Source organism: Lingula anatina, chromosome 7 (assembly GCF_051362555.1).
Source record: "Lingula anatina isolate TDL-2025a chromosome 7, LinAna3.0, whole genome shotgun sequence".
Lineage (NCBI taxonomy): Eukaryota > Metazoa > Brachiopoda > Lingulata > Lingulida > Lingulidae > Lingula > Lingula anatina.
Genome location: NC_141773.1, coordinates 11,047,568 through 11,067,247, shown reverse-complemented (window position 1 = coordinate 11,067,247; position 19,680 = coordinate 11,047,568). Strand labels below are relative to the sequence as shown.

The 19,680-nt window shown below is 38.3% G+C and overlaps 3 protein-coding genes, 1 long non-coding RNA gene and 1 other non-coding gene across 6 annotated transcripts; 3 read left to right on the top strand and 2 right to left on the bottom strand.

The window, feature by feature from the left end:
• Positions 1-47: 47 nt before the first annotated feature.
• On the bottom strand, positions 48-1,706 carry LOC147760734 (uncharacterized). Of its 2 annotated transcripts, none has more exons than XR_015335611.1 (3): positions 1,498-1,706; positions 951-1,027; positions 48-659 (listed from the first exon to the last, which is right to left on the bottom strand). It is a non-coding gene; the product is annotated as an uncharacterized LOC147760734 (long non-coding RNA). The 2 variants fall into 2 exon arrangements; XR_015335610.1 differs by having other exon boundaries at positions 48-662; positions 1,498-1,689.
• Positions 1,707-4,491: 2,785 nt separating this feature from the next.
• Positions 4,492-4,578, top strand: Trnak-uuu (transfer RNA lysine (anticodon UUU)). The gene is given in 2 exon segments: positions 4,492-4,528; positions 4,543-4,578. It is a non-coding gene; the product is annotated as a tRNA-Lys (tRNA).
• Positions 4,579-8,462: 3,884 nt separating this feature from the next.
• On the top strand, positions 8,463-11,082 carry LOC106177359 (liver carboxylesterase 1-like). Its single transcript, XM_087017871.1, has 3 exons — positions 8,463-8,600; positions 8,885-9,758; positions 9,915-11,082. The coding sequence occupies exons 1-2, from the start codon at positions 8,560-8,562 to the stop codon at positions 9,603-9,605; spliced, it is 762 nt and encodes a 253-aa protein (XP_086873997.1). The 5' UTR covers positions 8,463-8,559; the 3' UTR covers positions 9,606-9,758; positions 9,915-11,082.
• Positions 9,261-13,182, bottom strand: LOC106177370 (neuronal pentraxin receptor-like). Its single transcript, XM_013560117.2, has 4 exons — positions 12,996-13,182; positions 11,575-11,958; positions 11,074-11,305; positions 9,261-9,394 (listed from the first exon to the last, which is right to left on the bottom strand). The coding sequence occupies exons 1-4, from the start codon at positions 13,048-13,050 to the stop codon at positions 9,349-9,351; spliced, it is 717 nt and encodes a 238-aa protein (XP_013415571.2). The 5' UTR covers positions 13,051-13,182; the 3' UTR covers positions 9,261-9,348.
• Positions 13,183-14,684: 1,502 nt separating this feature from the next.
• Positions 14,685-17,675, top strand: LOC106177127 (neuronal pentraxin receptor). The gene is made up of 3 exons (XM_087017872.1): positions 14,685-14,855; positions 16,552-16,935; positions 17,345-17,675. Exons 1-3 carry the CDS (start codon positions 14,801-14,803, stop codon positions 17,578-17,580), a joined length of 675 nt encoding a protein of 224 aa, XP_086873998.1. The 5' UTR covers positions 14,685-14,800; the 3' UTR covers positions 17,581-17,675.
• Positions 17,676-19,680: the final 2,005 nt, after the last annotated feature.

Below are 19,680 nucleotides of genomic sequence, written 5' to 3'. Positions count from 1 at the left end.
TATTTACAGTGCCACTTTACCGGCAAATAATAATAATAATATGGAAATTATATATTATTGATTTATTGACGCCATACAGTGTTTACAAAAGCAGGGCGCACAAAAAACAATGTTGGTATTCAAGAACCTTTAGATTTAAATTCGTAGGCCTACGCTAGACATGCTCTTTCTGGTTTTTCTGTATCAAATTTACTCATGATCATTCAGTCTTGTCTTCTCGTTATATTGCACATTTCATATATCTTTTCTTACATTCAGCAATTTGTACAATGCACAAGTCACAAAAACTTAATAGATGTAAATTAGTGTAAAGATTGGTAACTCCAAGGAGTTATTACTGTTATAACTCCTTGGTAACTCCTATTTTGCAGTTGAACATTTCTCTCCCAAAAGACAGCAACTTGTGGATATATGAAAACAGTAATTCTGCTCTATAAACAGTGTTTTAGTGGAACATTATTAGGTTGAAAATTATCATCTCTTTAGATTTTTTATTTGAGTCTATAGCCCCTTCTCACTTAATGTGAGTATGCGTCGTGGAAAGTTATCTGGCTTTATTTGGCATCGTCTTCTTTGTTATTATAAACGTCCATCTCTCTGGCAAACAAATCTCTGAGGGCTTTATTGACCATATCGCGTTCATTGTCGGACAGCTGGTTCTGCTAAAAAAAGAAACGCGGAGAAGAATCCATATTGTGAATGCTGCCAGAGATACAACCCTTAAAACCGACCAGTATTTTAGCAAGCAAATGTATAACTACATGTCAGCATTTATCTCTTAAAAGTCCGTTACGTTGTGGAAATGAACACTGAAGATTTGGAGAAATCAAAATGACAAACATTACGTTGACTGAGATGTTAATATAACACTTGACTTTTACTGCTACGCAATAATCTGTGGCCTGACGGAGCGTTTAATTTGGCAAAGCATGCATAGGTCATTGACCTACCTCGTCCTGCATCGGGCTGTCTCCTCTGTCCTGAAGCCCATAGCGTCTTCTTCCTAATATTCGTCTGAGGATGTAAGCTATGCACAAAGGATAAATGGTAGTTTTCAGTTAAAAATATCTTTTGGGTTATGAATGAAATGACAACAAATATGAAAATGAACATATCTTTGGAAAATTGATAAGTCTTATGTGCCGTGAATATGTTATAAATACATTTGGAATATTTGGACTTAACAGTTGTAAAACAACACCGAAACTCGATATATTGCAGAAGCCCATAAAGACGAGTATAGGCTACTGTTCAGACCGTAAATTCGTTTTAGAATTTTGGATGTAATGCTTTAAATGAAAGGAAACTATGAAGTTGACATAAGACGTAAATAGAAAGTCAAAATGCATTTCGCACTCATAAATAAATAAATAGATAAATATATATATATATATATATATATATATATATATATATATATATATATATATATATACTGCAAAAAGTTAATTACACGTTGAAACATTGGCACGAATAAATATGAGACAAAGAACATACCTTCAGAACCAGCGAACATTTCCACCAATAACATTGTCGCCAGCAAAACCGCAAAAATCGCAACCTTTCCCATGCTGAAAACGTGCGTACTAACTGTAGATCAAATGTCGTTCAAACTTCGATTGTAGTCAGCTTTGGAATACACTCTTTTTGTGCAAAACTTGGCTTTATATGGGTTCTTGTGGTTATGGTTTATGATCACCCACCCATCAGACTACCTTATTTCGTTGACAAAATGATCGATAATTTTAAGCTTATGTAACTTCATTTTACCCATACCCTCCCTTACCATTATCTTGAACGTTGTACGCAAAGAGGCGTCAACATATATCCAACCCTAACTAGTGATTTTCCACAGTAAAAGGGGGGTTAGCAGGGGGAGTTAACTTTCTACAATATGTCATTATGTGAAGTGTAACCGTCATATGCTAACAGGTGCCTTGCACGACTTGGAATTAGTGAAGGCGGAAACGAGCTACAGGTGGGGGGCAGCACTTTGCATGGAGAGAGAGCCAAACTATGTTAATGAAACTGAGGACGGGCACTATTGTTATCGTGATTTATTGTTTACACATTTCCAAACCCAACCCCTTGAAATTGCTGGCTACAGACCGGGAACCACAGCTATCTTTATCTATTTCTAGACAAAAGGTGAAATTGCAATACAATTATTTCTGATAGAAATGCAGACAGTTTCAGAGATAACGAAGGCAGAAACACAAACAAAAGTTATATGATTCATTTGAAGTTACATTTTTTACGTTTTAATGACACATGAAGATGTCACACAACCTATTTTAAAAAGGTAGCACGTGCAAACAGAAAGAGAAAATAAAGTGAAAGCACATCTTTACTAATGGAGTGACCATTTACTCGCACTGGTGACACATTGCGTCGAACTAAAACGAAAGGAATTTTACGATCGATTAACATCATGCTACATAGGTCCAGTCTAAAATATCTTAATTCCACTGGTAGTAAAATAAAAAATAACTGGAGAAATTGCCATGAATTTCGTTAAGACATAATTCGATTGCTTTGAGAACTTCGATCCGAAAACATGCTTTTGCCCCTGTAAATTTCATGAGTTTCATTTTGCCTCTACTTCTGTTAACTCGAAATGAAAGGTGTGGTCACAGTTTAGATATTATTCTATCTACCAAGCTGCGTTTGTTGATGAATTGATCTCCCAAAGTCTTCATTTTCAACATACATAATACATTTTACCATTACGCCAAATCTCCAAATACTCTTGACGAGTTAATAATATGTTTATCCTCATCATTCCCAAGCCAGTGGTATTTTTTCTTTCCACGTATGTAATTATGCACTTGTTGCTGAAGAGAAAGTAAAATGACAGTAACTGAAGTCATCGTAACAGGACAGTCGGACTGGTACCAGCAGAACTTAAGTGATGACAGAAAGGGGTCGATGTCCGTCACGCTGTTAAAAGTTACGTAACGTGTCTTAAAAGAATTAGTTAAACCAAGGAGTCTGTTATAACTCCTTGGTTAAACTGGGGCCTGTTTCACAAAAGGAAGATTGTCCAAAATCAGGCCTACCCAACTACCAGACTCTGCACATAAGGATCCTGAATTAACCGGTATATCGGACCACACTACCCGTTTTCAAGGTGTGTGTCTGATCGCATTTCGGAGTATCAGTCAGAACACCGACAGGATGAGCCCACGGTCGTCCTACAAAATTTGTTCTGGGGTATGATACTCCGAAATGCGATCTGACACACACCTTGAAAACGGGTAGTGTGGTCCGATATACCGGTTAATTCAGGATCCTTATGTGCAGAGTCTGGTAGTTGGGTAGGCCTGAAAATCGTTGACCAAAACTTGTTTTTTCTTTGAGCCATTTGAGCCAAGAAAAAATCTGAAGTTGTTTCGTTAAAGGAAATGTTGCTAATGTATCATGAAAGGAATTCCCTCTGATATAGACCAGTAGTTACTAAACTCTAGTTTAGTAGGCTATTGTCATTGATTTTGAATGGAAATCTCTGAATCATCCGAGAGAGCCTGAAAAGAGGCTGTCAGCACCTTGTGACGTCACACGTGAGTATAAAACGTGCGAGAATCCACGTCAAATGGGACTCTCTTTTCAAGGATAAGGATGAAACACTTCACTGGGAATGTTGTCTTAGAAAGAATGCAAAAGTGACACGAAAAACGTAGAATTCCTGCGGTGATTCAACAGACTGTTATTTGACATATCATAAAAAAAAGAAAATGAAAAAGGAAAAAGGAAAGTAAAAAAAAAACAGAAAAATGTCCGTGGATAAATTATGTTAGCTTTTATTCGTTGCCGCATTCTGTGTAGTTTTTAATAATGTGTCATGACTTGTTGGTCCCAAACAAAAACTGTTAAGATTTTTTATATTCTAGAAAGTACATACTTATATGCCCAAATCCGATAAAACGTATTAAGTTTCGGGTTTTGGCAACCATTAAGATTTGACTAAAATATCGTATAATTTTTAACAATTTTGAATTTGCTGGCTACGGATCTGTATATCACCTATATAGTGAAATAGACCCTATTTAATTATTGTTTATGAAACATGTTATAATAAATTTGAAAAGTATGACTGACGACCAACTCAAATATTATTTTGAAAAGGTGATGTATAGTTTCATTTCAGTAATGATGAGAGTAAGAGAGAGAGAGACACATCGGGCCCTTGTTATGTCATCTGTCTTCTCGTCTGAGTTAAATCGGATCCAAAAAAATTTCCCGGGAGTACATTCTTTCGTGTGTTTGTGTGTGTGTGTGTGTGTGTGTGTGTGTGTGTGTTGGAGAGGGGGAGGGGGGAAATAGTCGTTCATACCTCCCCCCATCGTCCCACCGTTCTTTAATAGCGTGAGAGCCATCATGTCGTAGAAGCCCTAATCCTGATACTGAGGTCATATAGTCTAATATTTAGATACATCTGTTTAAATAAAACACCTGGGCAGGTGTTTTAATCGGCACCAGGTGGGACAGAGCGCCCGGATAGCTCAGTCGGTAGAGCATCAGACTTTTAAAGATAGCCAAGGTATCTGAGGGTCCAGGGTTCGAGTCCCTGTTCGGGCGTGATGCTTTTGTGACGATTGATGCACAATGGTGTGTATATTTCTTGAAAATATTGTAACTTTTCGAATGACATTTTGTTCATGGTCACTAGTAAAATCCCAAATATCATAGTAAATTTGCCCATTGGCATTGTGTCCTTACTCCTGAGTTCTCGAAGCTACCCCCCCCCCCATCCCCCCACCCCTAATAGTACCGAATCCGTCGTGTTAAGAGGCCATCGTACAGGTCCAGAGGGTGCCTTTATATCTACCTGTGTCACTTTGATCTGAGACAAATGAAAATGGCCGATGGCACGTCGAAATATTTCACGGGATTGACAAAATTTTACTAAGTTTGTAACAAATGGTAATATCTACTATCCACCAATCTGGTAATTTTTTAAATCTCAGAGATGGGGCTTCGAGAAAGACCCTGCTCTCGGCGAAGTGCCAGCGTACCAGACAGTTGACTAGCCATGTGGGACTCAAATAGTCGGACCAGCCCAGGGAGATGCCACCTGTAGAGTGACGTCCAAATTTTAACTTAAAGAAAATGCCGTGAAGCTTGAAAGGCACATTAAGCCATATACATGAAAGCGACTTCTGACAGTAACAGAACACCGACTAAGATTAAAACAACTACGATTACCAACGATTACCTAAGGATTACCTGAGAATTAGACTAATATAACACTTAAAGTCATAATAACTCTTCGTTTTGGCCAAAAATTGGATTTTCCTGGAAAAAACGGCAATTTTCCCGTACTTACCAATGGTCAACGACCCCATTCCTGCATTCAAAGTTAATCCAGGGTTTTTTTCCTAAACGTACGGTTTTTTGTTAAAATCTCTTAAGAGATTTTAAAGGACAATGTTCATGTAAAAATCCATTTCTCGAATTTTGAAGATACAGCACTCAATCTATACACTAGAGGTATGTTTTAATCGATCCCCGCCATTTAAAAATTATAAAAACAATCTATTAGTAGAAAAAAAGCGTTTTAGTAAACCTCACCTCAATATGCAAAAATGAAGCAACAGATCTGGGTCACGTGGTACTGTGACGACAATCACGATAAAGGTCTATGAGACTCAACTGAGCTGCAGGTGCATACAGACGGAGAAGTTAAGGAAAGTTGTGTTGAACGGAGTTGAGGAATTTTCGTTATGCCTCGGTGTGTTGCCGTGGGATTCACCAAAATTGCAGCTCTCGTTGACAATCTTTCTTTGTCTGTGACGGTCTTCCGTGACTTACTTACTAACTTCGGTGACAATAGTTGCGATGCTCTAGATCATGGTCACCTCAGGTGGTTTAGATCATATCAAGAGCTGGTAGTCTTTCAGATTAACTGTCATCAGTTGGCAAACTTACTGATTGCTGATGCATTTTAAATGCATTGTAGTTGACCAAAAGCTCGTTTACAACAAACCTGTTAATTATGCACCGCTGCAATTCCCAAGCCAGGTAATAACAGGTATGAAACTCGTCTTGGTGGGCTTTCATATTTTTCAATATATCTCATTTATTTCATGGGGTTATTTTATTGGTATTTGTAAATGACGTTAAATATCAATACTTAAACAATTAAGTTCAAACACGGTCGCGAACATTAATAAAAGAAATTGCTCTCAGGGTATCTTGAAGCTTCCGTGGAAGAAAACGTGTTGAGGAAAAACAGGAAAAAGAGCGTTATATTAAAGAAAAAATGGGAACTGCTATAATAAAATGGTTCGTTATCCTAATTCGTTTATGCTTTGAGGATTTGTTTCTGAAGATTATTTCATCTGAAATATTAAAGAATTTAAAAGATTGATTATTTTATAACTTGAAACGCAAATTCTGCGTCAGTACGCAATTTTTTTTTTGCAAATTTGTAAGCTTATAACAACGTGCTATAAAGATCTACTCAAGAAAAAAATTTGCTTGGGTAAAATTGAGTACGGAATGAACTGGAGACACTTGGCTTGTCATTAAGTTTACACGAAAATATGTCAGGTAACTTTATACTGTCTTTGAAAGAGTAAAGATTGAAAGATAATTTTAGACAAACTTTGACGGGGGAAATACCTACAAAGAGTAATGGGCTATTTCGCCAACATCTTGTTAAAAATTTTACACTGCAATTCTATTCAAATAAGCTAAGGAACTGATTGCCAAATTAATACTCTCATCACATAACAGGGGGGTAACCAGACCTGCAAAAATTGTACGCACATATTTAAAAAGATTACAAGCACATACAGCAAAATGTAGACTTACGCAAAACATGAAGGACAGCGTAATCACAGCAAATGTACCTCATATAGTAGCTTAATTTCCATTAATAATAAAATCATCATTTAAGTCAAAAATATTCTTGCGATTTAATAACTATTTTAATTTACCCAGAACGGTATATTTATTTTAAAGGCGGTTAACTGAAATATAGTTTTATGATTTGTTTGTGAAAATTGCCCATGTCACCCTGTTAGTTTGGAGGTCTAAGCTGGATCAAGTCCGTGTTAACATTCCTATGAAGTTTTGCAGGAAAAATTCTTCCTTTCTTTCTCTAGCTCCTCGATAAACCTGGTGTTCAGATTTTATCTAGTACCCCCAGGTCTACGGGAGCTGCGCTTTGTAACTAACGCACAGGTAGATTTTTACCTGAGATAACTGGAGAAAAGCTTAGATAGAGAGTGCGTTCGATACAAGCAAGACAAATTGAATGCCATTTAACCCTCTAATTAAGAGGTAAAGGAAGTTCCAGGTAGATGGATGATTAAGATAGGACTTGTAAAGGTAACGGGCATTGTTTACCTCAGTTTAATAAAAGTATGCAAGACGGAGTGTCAGCGGTTTAATAAAATAAATTGAATTTCACAAATAACATGGACCTCATATGCAATAATCAACATTTCCCTTAACTCATTCAAATGCAGTGTTTTATACAACTTGGGATAACCATAATGAAATGCTTGTTAAAGAAATGACTAGACGGGAAATGGTTTTACACAGCTTCACGAGGATTTAGACCCCTCGGGTAAGAGATTTGAATGAGTATAAACTTTTATCAGAAGCCAGAGAAGTCATCTTACAGGTAGACAATGCAGCTCAGTTTGACAGCTAAGCACGCTCTGTTCTCCAGTGGCTCGATTGTCGTCATTGGACCACGTGACCACGTAGCTCATTAACTCCCAGGCCGAGCAAATAGGACGTTTTTTAAAGCCAAAAATTTACAAAATGAGCTTTTAATTTGTGTATTTGGATAAAGATATCGTTAGTTGGGCATGTTTTCTGAAGAATATGTTCCGTTCAGGCCATTCTGACGGCATGAAGCAAACCCTTTAACTGACGGAGCTCTCTCTGACATTGCAAAGTCACTGGTGACCTACTTAAAACCGCGGGAAAAGCAGACAACAACAACACTATATAAGATTCATGAAATATATTCGTCTTTTTGTTAAAAATGCATTTATATCCACAATGTGTGCCATTCTGGGCTTTACGTTATCCGACGCACTGTACAAAAACTCGCAACTTACGTCTGCGTCCGCATTAATGTGTTTGGCGCCATGTTATTTTGGTCTCGAATGAACGCGAGAATCCGCGTGACACCATTACGTCATTAGCAACGAATGCCTTGATGACTGGGAAAAATGGCATCGTAAGCCCCATTGACAAGCACAGATTTTAGTTTTACTCCAATAACGGCCGTTTTAGTGGTAAAATACGATAGAATATATTTCCATGCGTTGTTTAAAATGTATTTCATGCGGAATTTTGAATCTCAAAGGAAGAGTTATTATTGCTTTAACTTAGTACGAGTTCCAAACTGCATGTGTAACAGTGGCGTTGAATTGTATTGAAAATTCTGAAATGTTTTCTATGTCACTAGTGGTACGAAATGACGTCATCGTGGTATCAGTCAACTACCTCGTGGGTCCATTTGGATTCTTGACCACTGGTGACGCCAAAGCTCCTGGTAACGCTGGATTCTGGGATCAAATAGAGTGACTCAAATGGATGCAAGATAATATAAGAAATTTTGGTGGAGACCCCAATAAGTAAGTGTTTTACCACTGTCACATGAACCAATTTAAATCAATGGAAATTGTCACAAAATGGATAAGTTCTTCAATAATGAGTAAAACAGTGGGCAATTCTTCCCCCCCAAAAAAGAGCAAAATGATAACAAGTAAAACGTATTTAATTGTCTAGTACGCATCAATACTGTGTATCTATATGCGCATCCTGAGTTCGTTTTTATTAGTAACATTTTAAGAGGTTGATCGAAATTTTATGACCAAATTGTGTCGACTTATTGTGTGTATCTAAATGACTATTTCAGTGTGACTATTTTCGGAGAATCGGCAGGTGGCGGTAGTGTTTCACAACTGGCTATGACGGTGGCCTCCATGGGTCTTTTCCATCGTTTTATATCCATGAGTGGCACCGCACTAACCGATGGGACCTGGGTAAAAGACGGTCCTGACGTCGCTACCAAGGTTGGACAAAATCTTGGGTGTAACACTGCAGCATCGTTGGTGGTCTGTCTCCGTGCAGCCAATGCTACCGCCCTGCTGAAAGCGTCCGACCAGTCAATGTTCCCAGGACGGTATTCAGCCCTTTTTGCCCCTGTTGTCGACGGCGACATGTTTCCTCGTTGTTTGGAAGAAATGCTGAAGGATCCCAACTCAACTGCGTTGACACATTTTCTGTCCCTAGACTACATGGGTGGATTCATGGACACTGATGGCGGAGTTAACCTCCTTTTCCCACCAACCAACATAACCCTTGGTGTACCGCCCTCTTTTATGAAGGACACTTTTCTTCCTCAGTTTGCTTCCCGGACTTCCGCCTACCACAAAGATGAAATAGCACAGAAACTAAGAGAAGTGTATTACATTGCTAATACCAGCATGGTAATGACTGGTCACCTAATGGTCAACCTCTATACTGATATCTATTTTTCTGTACCGACAGTTGGCTTCCTTAGAAATCATCTTATGGTGGCTCCACCTATCTTTACTACTTCACCAAGGAACCGTCATTCCAGCATCTCCTGCTAGTACCTGAGTGGTTTAAGGGGGTAAACCAGGGGACGAGGTCGTCTTCATGTTAGGGCCTGACGGTACTGCTCTATTCAACGGCACCTTCACGGAATTAGAAAAGAACGTTCCCAGAGCTTTTATGATCTACTTTGCAAACTTTGCAAAAACTGGGTAAGTCTGAGTACGTTTACTTTGAAGACGTACATAGTTAGATGTGTAAAGAAGTGCGGGATATAGACGTGGAGAATATGACATTGGTTAATATTCAAACGCGTACATTGCACTTTACCTTAAGCTTTGAAATATTTGTAGTTTGCAACTTTCCAGAAACCCTTACAATCCCGATACTGTACCAAGTCCATGGCCCCAGTATACGTATACGAGGGAGGAGTATCTAGACATTGGTGACGTCATCGTCAATAAAAGTGACGTCATACCACGGCGCATTGACCTGTGGTTAGACACCATCCCTGAGATACTCGCCAGGTCCACCTCCTCCGCACCGTCCACGACGCCAGTGGCTAGTGAAGGGGTTCAAGTCCATTTCAGCGCCATATTTGCCATACTTGTCATGTTTAACGTCTTAAAATTGTTTTGTTGAGGTTGCCACTTGTAGTTCCTGTTTTATCATTTCAGAGATTCTGTTACCATGTTTAAAGAACTTCGTTAAAGGAAAGATGTCCTGACCAAAAAGAGGGTCACCTTTGTATCTGAACATGGATTGTTTTCCTCAAACAGGGACTAGAAATCTTTTATTTTAGTGATATTATTGTTAAACTTTTTGTGTAAAATAGCTGATTGTGTGCATGACAGTATTTTAAGTAATAACTTACTGAATGAAAGACACCTCTCTGCCTCAGATTAAGCATCCTTAAAGCGACAAAGATTTCGCTTTTGGACATGAACACATTGATTTTGTAGTCAAGTTTAATTTACAGCTTCTTAAATTTACCTTCATCACTTCTTAGGGGTCGGTCAGATAAAAGCAATCCACTACATTTAAGACAAAGAAATGAGCATGATATTTGTTTTACGTAATCTCCCTTTTAAGTCACACAGCACATATACTTTGCTAATTTCGCAAAAATATTCTTGAGAAGCTCAGAACGTAATGCCCGGATGGCTCAGTCGGTAGAGCATCAGAATTTTAACATATCAAGGTATCTGAGGGTCAAGGGTTTCAGTCCCTGTTCTGGCTTGAACCATTTGTTTTTTTTTTTTTTAAAGAAAACGGTCGACACGTAAAACCGAACTTCTCTTTTCTCAAATTATTCATAGTCAGAAACCCAGGTGCAAGCTGGCCAAATTGTGGCAACTTATTTTATATGGGGACTCTTAATTTATGGCTGGAGTCGTTAATTGGAGCATCTGTGCTACAAAATATACCCTGGATTTAATATAAAAGTTTAAAAAGTCAATACTTTGATGCTTATTTATACATTTGTCAAAGACAAACAAAATTTGATTTTTACTTTGTATCTCTTACACGACTTTGCAAAAATCTTCTCTGTACGTAGACAATTCGTGAACTTCTTTTGTGACGGCATACCAAGAGATGACGTTTCCTCCAAAATTATCGCCACAGTTTGCCACTGCTGCAACATTAACATTGTCGGTGTTCCAAACATTGATGCTAGTGATGTCACCAACATAGGCTTGACTAGCGACAAACCCGCCGCCAACCGTATCTTGATCTTGTCCAACAATCCAAACTCCATCTAAAAACATATCTTCTTTTTATTTTATTTCATTTTTTGATGATGCAAGTATAAAGTTTCTGAATACCTTATAAACTAGGTACCTATCAGAAATACATTTTCGGCACAAAACTGACCACTATCACTACTGAAAGTGCCAACAGCAACAGTTACTTTTATAGACTATTAGCGCCATTCGCATAAATATTTACTGATTGTCTTTCTTATAGATGTCACCGATTTATATACCCAAGATACTGACTTATTAATAAATGATAAGTATTTCTTACTTGCTGGTATGGTTTTGTCTGTTTGGAAGCCAGTGCCCGCCTCTGCAGGCATGCCGTCCTTGTAAACCGTCCACTTCCCACCACGATTGTTCCAAGAGAAGCACCAGTGGTGCCAGGCCCCATCATGGACTTTAGACACGGATGTGTCTTTCATTGCGTTAAATACATGGAGTACGATGGATCCATTTTTCTTGTACCCAAGGAGGAAAGCGTTGTCCTTTAAAGGCACAGCGTAAGACAGGAGATATGACTCGGCATTTCCAGTGAAGGCGGTCTTAGCCCGCAGACACGCTGTCATGGCGGTCATCGCAGGAGTGGCTGCCTGCAGCTTCACGTAGCTCTTTGTGGTCGGTGGCGATGGCCATCGGAGAGTTGTAGTTTTATCTGGATATAATCACGGGAGATTTGTCTAAACTATGTAGCCGGTTTTTGATCTTTTGGGATGTTTCGACAAGCAAGTGCAGCCTTGGATTTTTATTTCGACTTAACGCAGTTTTTCTAAGACTGTGTAACAAGCTACTAATTCAGGCCTACCCAACTACCACACTGGGTACCGAATGATCCCGAATTCGCCGGTAGAACGGACCACACTACCCGTTTTCAAGGTGTGCGTCAGTACGCATTTCACACTATCAAATTTTGAAATGAGATGCACTGCTTTCCAACCCCGCTGAGAATCCTCACTATCACATCGCGTACTAGGCAATAGTGGTGTCGCGTCTGATACTTCCAAGCGCGTACTGATACACACCTTGAAAACGGGTAGTGGTCCGACCCACCGGTGAATTCAGGATCATTCGGTGCCGAGTGTGGTAGTTGGGTAGGCCTGTAGTCCACGCAGTCAAAGTCGACAAAATCATATTTAATGGCTGTAGTAATCAATGAAAGTAAAAAAGGCATTTCCATTCAATCAAGGAAATCACATGTTCAAGGACCGCAGCTAAAATGCCGAAATAACCCATTTTTAAAGTGTCTTTGTGGAACACAAATTAGTAGTATGAAAATTATTGGCAGGCTTTGGTTAAACAGATGCAAGGTGCTTAAGGCATTAAAATACGCGGATCATACAACAAAATAGGAATATTCTAGTCATGCCAGTGACGCATTTTGTATAATATTGAAATATTTAAATTTAAATTTATATAAAACTTCTTTTTATCGCTTTTTAATCACTGTTCATTTGTTTTTATTTTACAGGGTATTAAAATATAAAACTATAAAATAACGAGACAAGTCAAAATTATATAAATAGGCCTATTATTCAAAATCGGTAATTTACTGACGTGACTCAAATGTTCGCTTTCTGTGAAATGATACAACGTAGCTATGTACCGTTAAAATTTAGGGCCTACTGGTGCGTCCATTTCTATTACTACTAAGCCTATATCCTTCCTGAAGTATGAGCAAAGAGCACAACTTACCAGAGATGGACAACCCAACGTAGAGAAGTAAAACAGACGCTGCTAAAAAGTGCATGGTTCTTGACGCACAGAGCTCCAGGTGAGTTTCACTAAACAGACGAAATACTGTTAGTATATGTATGCGTAATTAGTTATATAGTGCTTATTGTCTGTCCTGCTTATTGGAACATCACGTTTCTCGTAATAGATAATAACCAGCGTAATTTGTTAGTTATATAGTGCTTATGTCTGTCCTGTTTATTGGAACATTACGATTCTCGTATCAGATAATAACCATTAAACTGATGTAATATCTGACTACAGGACCTGAAGATTGATAACAAATTCGACATTTACCGCAAATATCCCCAGCACACATTGAAGCCGTACGCACGACCGCGTCTGATGATGGTTTACAGCAATTAAGCGATGATTTTCATTTTCCGTTATCCCTTGAATCTCAGCTGTCGCACTAACATCTAGATTATGTGCAATGTCAAACCCACTCCAGATGAGTGGCCGGCGTCGAGGTCCGTCGAGGTGATAAAATTTGATTATTTATGGTTACATAATTTTATGCTGTTTAACTTCTTAATATGATTAAAGAAGTATTTGTCATCAGAGAGATTCACTATGGAGTGGTTCACGTACTTAACACGCTTCAAAACAGAGCGCGTCTCCTCTTCAAACTTTATCAACGCGGTTTTGTTCTTTTATGCAGATATACAATGCAACTGAAGCCACAAATATAATTGACGTTATGCAATTGTTGCTTTGCCAGCCCCAAAATGTGTATGCACATTGGCGAAGTTTGACAGGTTTACAAACGTGAACCTCGACATTATTGTAAATATTCTGCTTGCCATCAGACCATGTGGACCTTCGTAGATGACCATACTTTAAGAGATTATTACAAAAAAAAAAAATAAATAAATAAATATAAAAAACATGAACTAAATGAAAATGTCTGAATGTATTCATTAACATTTTGCAAGTATGGGAAATTTTTCGTTTAAACCAGGAAAATCCTTATTTTTGGCCACCACAAACAGTCGTTTTCCATTCAATTGTTGAAAATCGTCAGTAAACGTGCACGTGTATTGGGCTTTAAGGATATTGTAACCCTTTGTTATCATCCAGATACCGAAAATGAGATTTTTCCTGTATCTAATTATTCAATAATGCATCAATTAAAAAAACCTCGAAAAAAAAAATATATATATATATATATATATATATTTGTTATGGAGTTATGAGCCCCTAATTACAGATTTTTATTAAAGAAGGGCATTGTTTTGCTTTATCAACGATACAGTCTGAACTAAAACTTTTAAGAAAAATCACTGGCAGGATTTGGGGGTACTATATGGTGTCATTGAATTGGCGTTGAAACGGTGTCGTGGGTGCCCAGGCTAAAGATTAATTTGAGAAACCGATTTTTTAGTTTTCACCCCCAAATCTCAATTATGACGTCACCATACGATGACATGTGTGAAAATGTTAATTCATTTAGTCACTAAACACTGAAGATTTATCTATTACCCAAAAGAATGTTTGTAAGGCAGTAAATAAGAAGTTTTGGGTGAAGGGTGACAATATCCTTAGGTCGGATATTTGATATGAACTTATAATTGGCTCTAAGCTTCAGTTCCTGTAGTCAGATATTTACATCCGTGTAGCTGGTTATTACCTGATACGAGAAACGTGATGTTTCAATAAACAGGACAGACAATAAGCACTATATAAGTAGTAATTTACGCGTGAGTATACTAACAGCCTTTCGCCTGTTTAGTGATACTCATCTGGAGCCCTGTCAGAGAAGAACCATGCGCTTTTTAACAGCGTCTGTTTTACTTCTCTACGCTGGGTTGTCCATCTCTGGTAAGTTGTTCTCTTTGCCCATACTTCAGGAAGGATAGAGGCTTAGTAAATAGACCATATTTTTTAAAGGTCACAATACATGGTATTTCACAAAGAAGTGAACATTTGGGTCACGTCGGTAAGTTACCGATTTTGCAAAATATTTGCATACTTTTCACTTGTCTCATTATTTTTGTAGTTTTAAATTACAGTATCCTGTAAAAAAATAGGGCAGACAATAAGCACTATTTATATTATATATTTTGTAATTGTTGATATATATATCAACAATTATAAAAAGCGATTCAGAGAAGTGTATTATTTAAATTTTAATTTTATTTGTGTCAAGTGAAGAAGACAGAGATCCTACATCAGATACAAAGAGCGAAGCATGGAGTGAGGAATCAGACTCAGAATTTGATGAGTGAAACATTTTTTTTCCATTTTTCACCCACTGATAATTTTTAAGGGTGGATTTGAACTCTACAATGGGTGTTGTTTTTTGGATGTCAACATGCATAATCAGTAGAAATAATAAAATGTGTTTGATAATGATGCAATAAAGCGATGTAATTGTATACCAAATTGACAAAAACTTATTACATTAAAATTTCACAAGAAAATGAAAATAACCATTATTCTTCAACTTGAAAAAATTATTAAAATATTGAATTATATACCACACTTATTTTCGGGCTCAATTTTTTTCATGTCCTTGTTTGTTTAATGTGCCAAATTGATGTGGTCATGATATTGTTTAATTTTTTTGTCATTTCTGTATGCATTTGTAAGTTAAATAACAATGTTCAAATAAAAATGTATCTTTATGAATAGATTATTCTGCAGTTTTGTTCAAAATAATTTGAAACAGGTTGGGTCAGCTGAACACCAAGGGTGGAGTATCATGGGAATTTCTTAAGGGCAATATCTACCAATTAAGGGTGTGACCCTTTGGGTGTGTCTGCTGGGTAGTACCCACCACTTCAATTGTCTACCAGTGGTCAATACTACATCCTAGAACTCTTCTGAACATTATCCGGCTTGTTTTGAACGAGTTACATTACTGGTACAGCTAGCTGTACATTAGGGTGTGGCTCTTTGGGTGTGTCTGCCGGGCACTACCCACCATTTAAATTATCTGTCGTTGGTTATTTTATCTTCCTGGGACTCTAAGGAACATTTTCTAGTTATTTTCTAAGGGTTAACTTTTGGGGCATGCTAGCTGTACATTAGGGGTGTGGCTCTTTGGGCGTGTCTGCCGGGCACTACCCACCACTTAAATTGTCTGTCGTTGGTCATTTTACCTTCCTGGGACTCTAAGGAACATTTTCCAGTTATTTTCTAAGGGTTAACTTTTAGGTCCTGCTAGCCGGATTTCCACCCCCTATAAATCAGGGTCTGCCGGCCACACCCCACCACTCAATTTGTCTGTCAGTATCCATTTAATATACCTGAGGCCATGCTGGAGGACCCCCAATAGGTTTCTTAGGGTTCCCCTAAAAAGTCCTGCTAGCTGGATTTGAGGGGTCTATGTTTTGGACCCCCCTGACCACACCCACCACTGGAAACACGGCAGACTCCCATTTTCATATATAGGTAACCATGTGGGTCATTGCCAGGAACATGAAAATTGGTGATCTTTCCGGGCATGCTCAACCCTCCGGGATCCTGCTCTATGTGACATATTTCAAGCCAGATGCCCCTTAATTATTTCCAGATAAAACTACGATCCTTCGCTTGCCATCGCCACAGACCACAAAGAGCTACGTGAAGCTGCAGGCAGCCACTCCTGCGATGACCGCCATGACAGCGTGCCTGAGGGCTAAGACCGCCTTTACTGGAAATGGAAATTCACATTTCCTGTCCTACGCCGCCAGTGGTATGGACAACGCTTTCCTCTTTGCGTACAAGGAAAATGGGGCCATCTACAACTACGTATTTAACTCAAATAAAGACACATCTGTGTCTAAAGTCCATGATGGGGCCTGGCACCACTGGTGCTTCTCTTGGAACAATCGTGGTGGGAAGTGGACGGTTTACAAGGACGGCATGGCTGCAGCGGCGGGCACTGGCTTCCAGACAGACAAAACCATACCAGCAAGTAAGAAAATACTTATCATTTATTAATACCTCAATATTGGGATATATTTATAACAGCTACGGATTTTTGAGGAAAATAAAAAAAGGCGAGGATTTTTTGCTCTGTTTTATGGTTATTTTTTAACTTTTGGGACTTTGGAGTCACTTCCTATTCTGTGATAATACAATGGGTGTTAACCCATTGTTCTTATTCCAAATCTTTACCAGAGATGAATAACTCCTTTATATTTTTTAAACCAAATAAGTAAAATACTTGCCTCCTATTGTGTAATGTGGCATCATTTTTCTATAGAAGGTACCTACCTTTATATTGTATATTCATTAACATTTATACTACAATGATTAAAAAAAATAAAATAAAATAAAATAAAACAAAACGATTATATGTTATTTGTTCAACTTATTTTAAGATGGAGTTTGGATTGTTGGACAAGATCAAGATACGGTAGGCGGCGGATTTGAAGCTACACAAGCATATGTTGGTGACATCACGAGCATCAATGTTTGGAACACCGACAATGTTGACGTGGCAGCAGTGGCAAACTGTGGGGATAATTTTGGAGGGAACGTCATCTCTTGGTATGACGTCACAAAAGAACTCCACGAAGTGTCTACGTACAGAGAAGATCTTTGCAAATTAAAATGAGAGATGCAAAGTAAAAATTAAATTTCGTTTATCAAGTTTTTGCTTTTCTTCTCTTTGACAAAGTTATAATAAAACATCAATGTGCTTTATCTTAACATAGTATTTTCTTTTTGAATTTTATTTTAAATCCTTCACTTTTCATGTACAATAAAATGTCAATCAAATAAAACAGTGTGAATAAAAAAAAAAAGGAATGGGTAGCGATGCATTTAGAAGCCATTACAGATTACCTTGATGTACAAAATCCTATAATGTTCTTAATAATCTACCATATTCCAGTATCTGACTGAAAGTTATTCTGATTATCACAACACCTAGCTGCCAACCTTGGGCTCCTAAATAGGTGATCGAGTTAGCGTACAGTCGCCTGTGGGATGCTTACCAATGCTTACCACTTTCCTTGGCTTCGGTCGTCTGTTAGAACGTGGTCTGTGTGGTCCATATACTCATCACCAGGCGGTAGTATTAGGTTGCACTTCTTGCGCTATTGTATTACAATGGATTAACTGTTAGTTCTCATTCTTGAAGGCCAGCTGGTGTCTGAACAGTGTTGTACCGTACTACACTGGGTTGGCTGTTCTCATTCTCGAAGGCCCCCATGTGTATGAGCTGTGTATGCTGCACGACGGCTTCTCAATCCTACTCCCATTGAGGATGGGGAGGTACATGTAGTATTTGCCCAAATCTATGACTAGCTAAAAGGGCTTACTCTTTCCCCTTGATTGTGAATTTTTAGTTAACCATCTGAGTTCAATCCTCACCAGCCGCAGAACATTTTGGTCACGCCCATGCTTTACTCTGTTACTTCGATATTTTAAAGATGCAAATTTTTGTCACAAGAACTGATCAAATGCCAACATATGCTGTAGTTTCAAATGGCATAACTAAGGCTGTATTCCCAGAGCTTTTAGATCGATCTATCCCCGCGGGGAGTCTCACTAGATTACTGTCAGATAATCTGGCTTAAATGTCCGTCCCGCCTACTACAAGCTGTAAGGGGGTAATTAACTTTCGTGTCCGCTCGGCTGACAGCTATTTAGCGTGAACCCCCAGGGAGTTAGGTCGATCTAAAGTAGATCGATCTAATCTCTGGAAATGGGGTCTAAGATATACCAAGCTATTCCCGAAAAGTGATATTTCCTGCTTAGGCCTACTTGCTGAGCTGTAGGCCTATATAACAGGGGCAGATAAGTAGGTCAGTAAGAAGGTCAATGTACGACCACAAATGTGAAGAACGTGCACTTTTAAAGCTCTTTTATGGTTAATTGAGTGATTAAATCTGTTTATCGACGTTTCTTGATTCGTAGAAAAAAAAACGCTTGGTTCAAATGTATCTTTAATCAAGGAGTTATAACAGAAGGAGATTACACGCAAGCCTTTCTATTGTCCGATGTCTGTTACGGTGGGCGGAGCTAGCTACGGGGGGCCTCCGGTCTCAAGGTTTCGTCTGCGTCGCTCTCCTCAGCTTGGAGATAAATTTCATATGCGTTATTTCGCGTTAGAATTCGAGATCAGAAATGTCAAAGCGCCGCTGTATGCTGACGATTTTTTTCACAGGTAATTATTTGGACGATGTGCTGGAAGGGAACGATATCATAGAAAGCGATTATAAGGTGGTGACTGAGGATGGTCGCCATGAGCTTTTTTTAGTCGGTAATAGATGGCTTTTTTATGGCACAACCCGGTGAAAAATCACCAAGGAGAAGTCAAAAGAAAACGTCCCAACTGTGGTTTGTGAAAATGACATTCAAGTGAACGTCTGTCCTCACTGCCAAAGGACATAATATTAATACATTAACGTTTGGACCCTCCTGCCCTTGGGTCCCATAAACATATACATTGTGACAGTGCCTACGCTTTGTGTCTGGTTTTAAATTTCTTAAAGTATTTTTTCTCTCACTCGGTATAATTTTAATATTATAATGCATTTAATTAAAATTTTAATCCAAGGTTGAGGCAATGCCACGACACGTCAGTTTACTGAATACTCGTTATAAATTTCTTTATCTTGGAAATTTCCCTTTTTTTCAGGATTATTTGACACGTACTAACACTGTTCATATTTGTCGGTAAACAAGTGCACAGTGCTATACATTAAGA

What these genes read in the sequence shown, in the direction of transcription:
- LOC106177359 (XM_087017871.1), top strand. Translation starts at nt 8,560, where the DNA reads ATGCAAGATAATATAAGAAATTTTGGTGGAGACCCCAATAA. An exon ending in TTTGGTGGAGACCCCAATAA is followed by an intron (nt 8,601 to 8,884) that starts GTAAGTGTTTTA and finishes TGACTATTTCAG; the next exon opens with TGTGACTATTTTCGGAGAAT.
- LOC106177370 (XM_013560117.2), bottom strand. Translation starts at nt 13,050, where the DNA reads ATGCACTTTTTAGCAGCGTCTGTTTTACTTCTCTACGTTGGGTTGTCC. An exon ending in AGACAAAACCATACCAGCAA is followed by an intron (nt 11,306 to 11,574) that starts GTAAGAAATACT and finishes ATATGTTTTTAG; the next exon opens with ATGGAGTTTGGATTGTTGGA. An exon ending in GAAGATTTTTGCAAAGTCGT is followed by an intron (nt 9,395 to 11,073) that starts GTAAGAGATACA and finishes TCTTTGTGGTAG; the next exon opens with GCGGAAGTCCGGGAAGCAAA.
- LOC106177127 (XM_087017872.1), top strand. Translation starts at nt 14,801, where the DNA reads ATGCGCTTTTTAACAGCGTCTGTTTTACTTCTCTACGCTGGGTTGTCC. An exon ending in CGCTGGGTTGTCCATCTCTG is followed by an intron (nt 14,856 to 16,551) that starts GTAAGTTGTTCT and finishes AATTATTTCCAG; the next exon opens with ATAAAACTACGATCCTTCGC. An exon ending in AGACAAAACCATACCAGCAA is followed by an intron (nt 16,936 to 17,344) that starts GTAAGAAAATAC and finishes ACTTATTTTAAG; the next exon opens with ATGGAGTTTGGATTGTTGGA.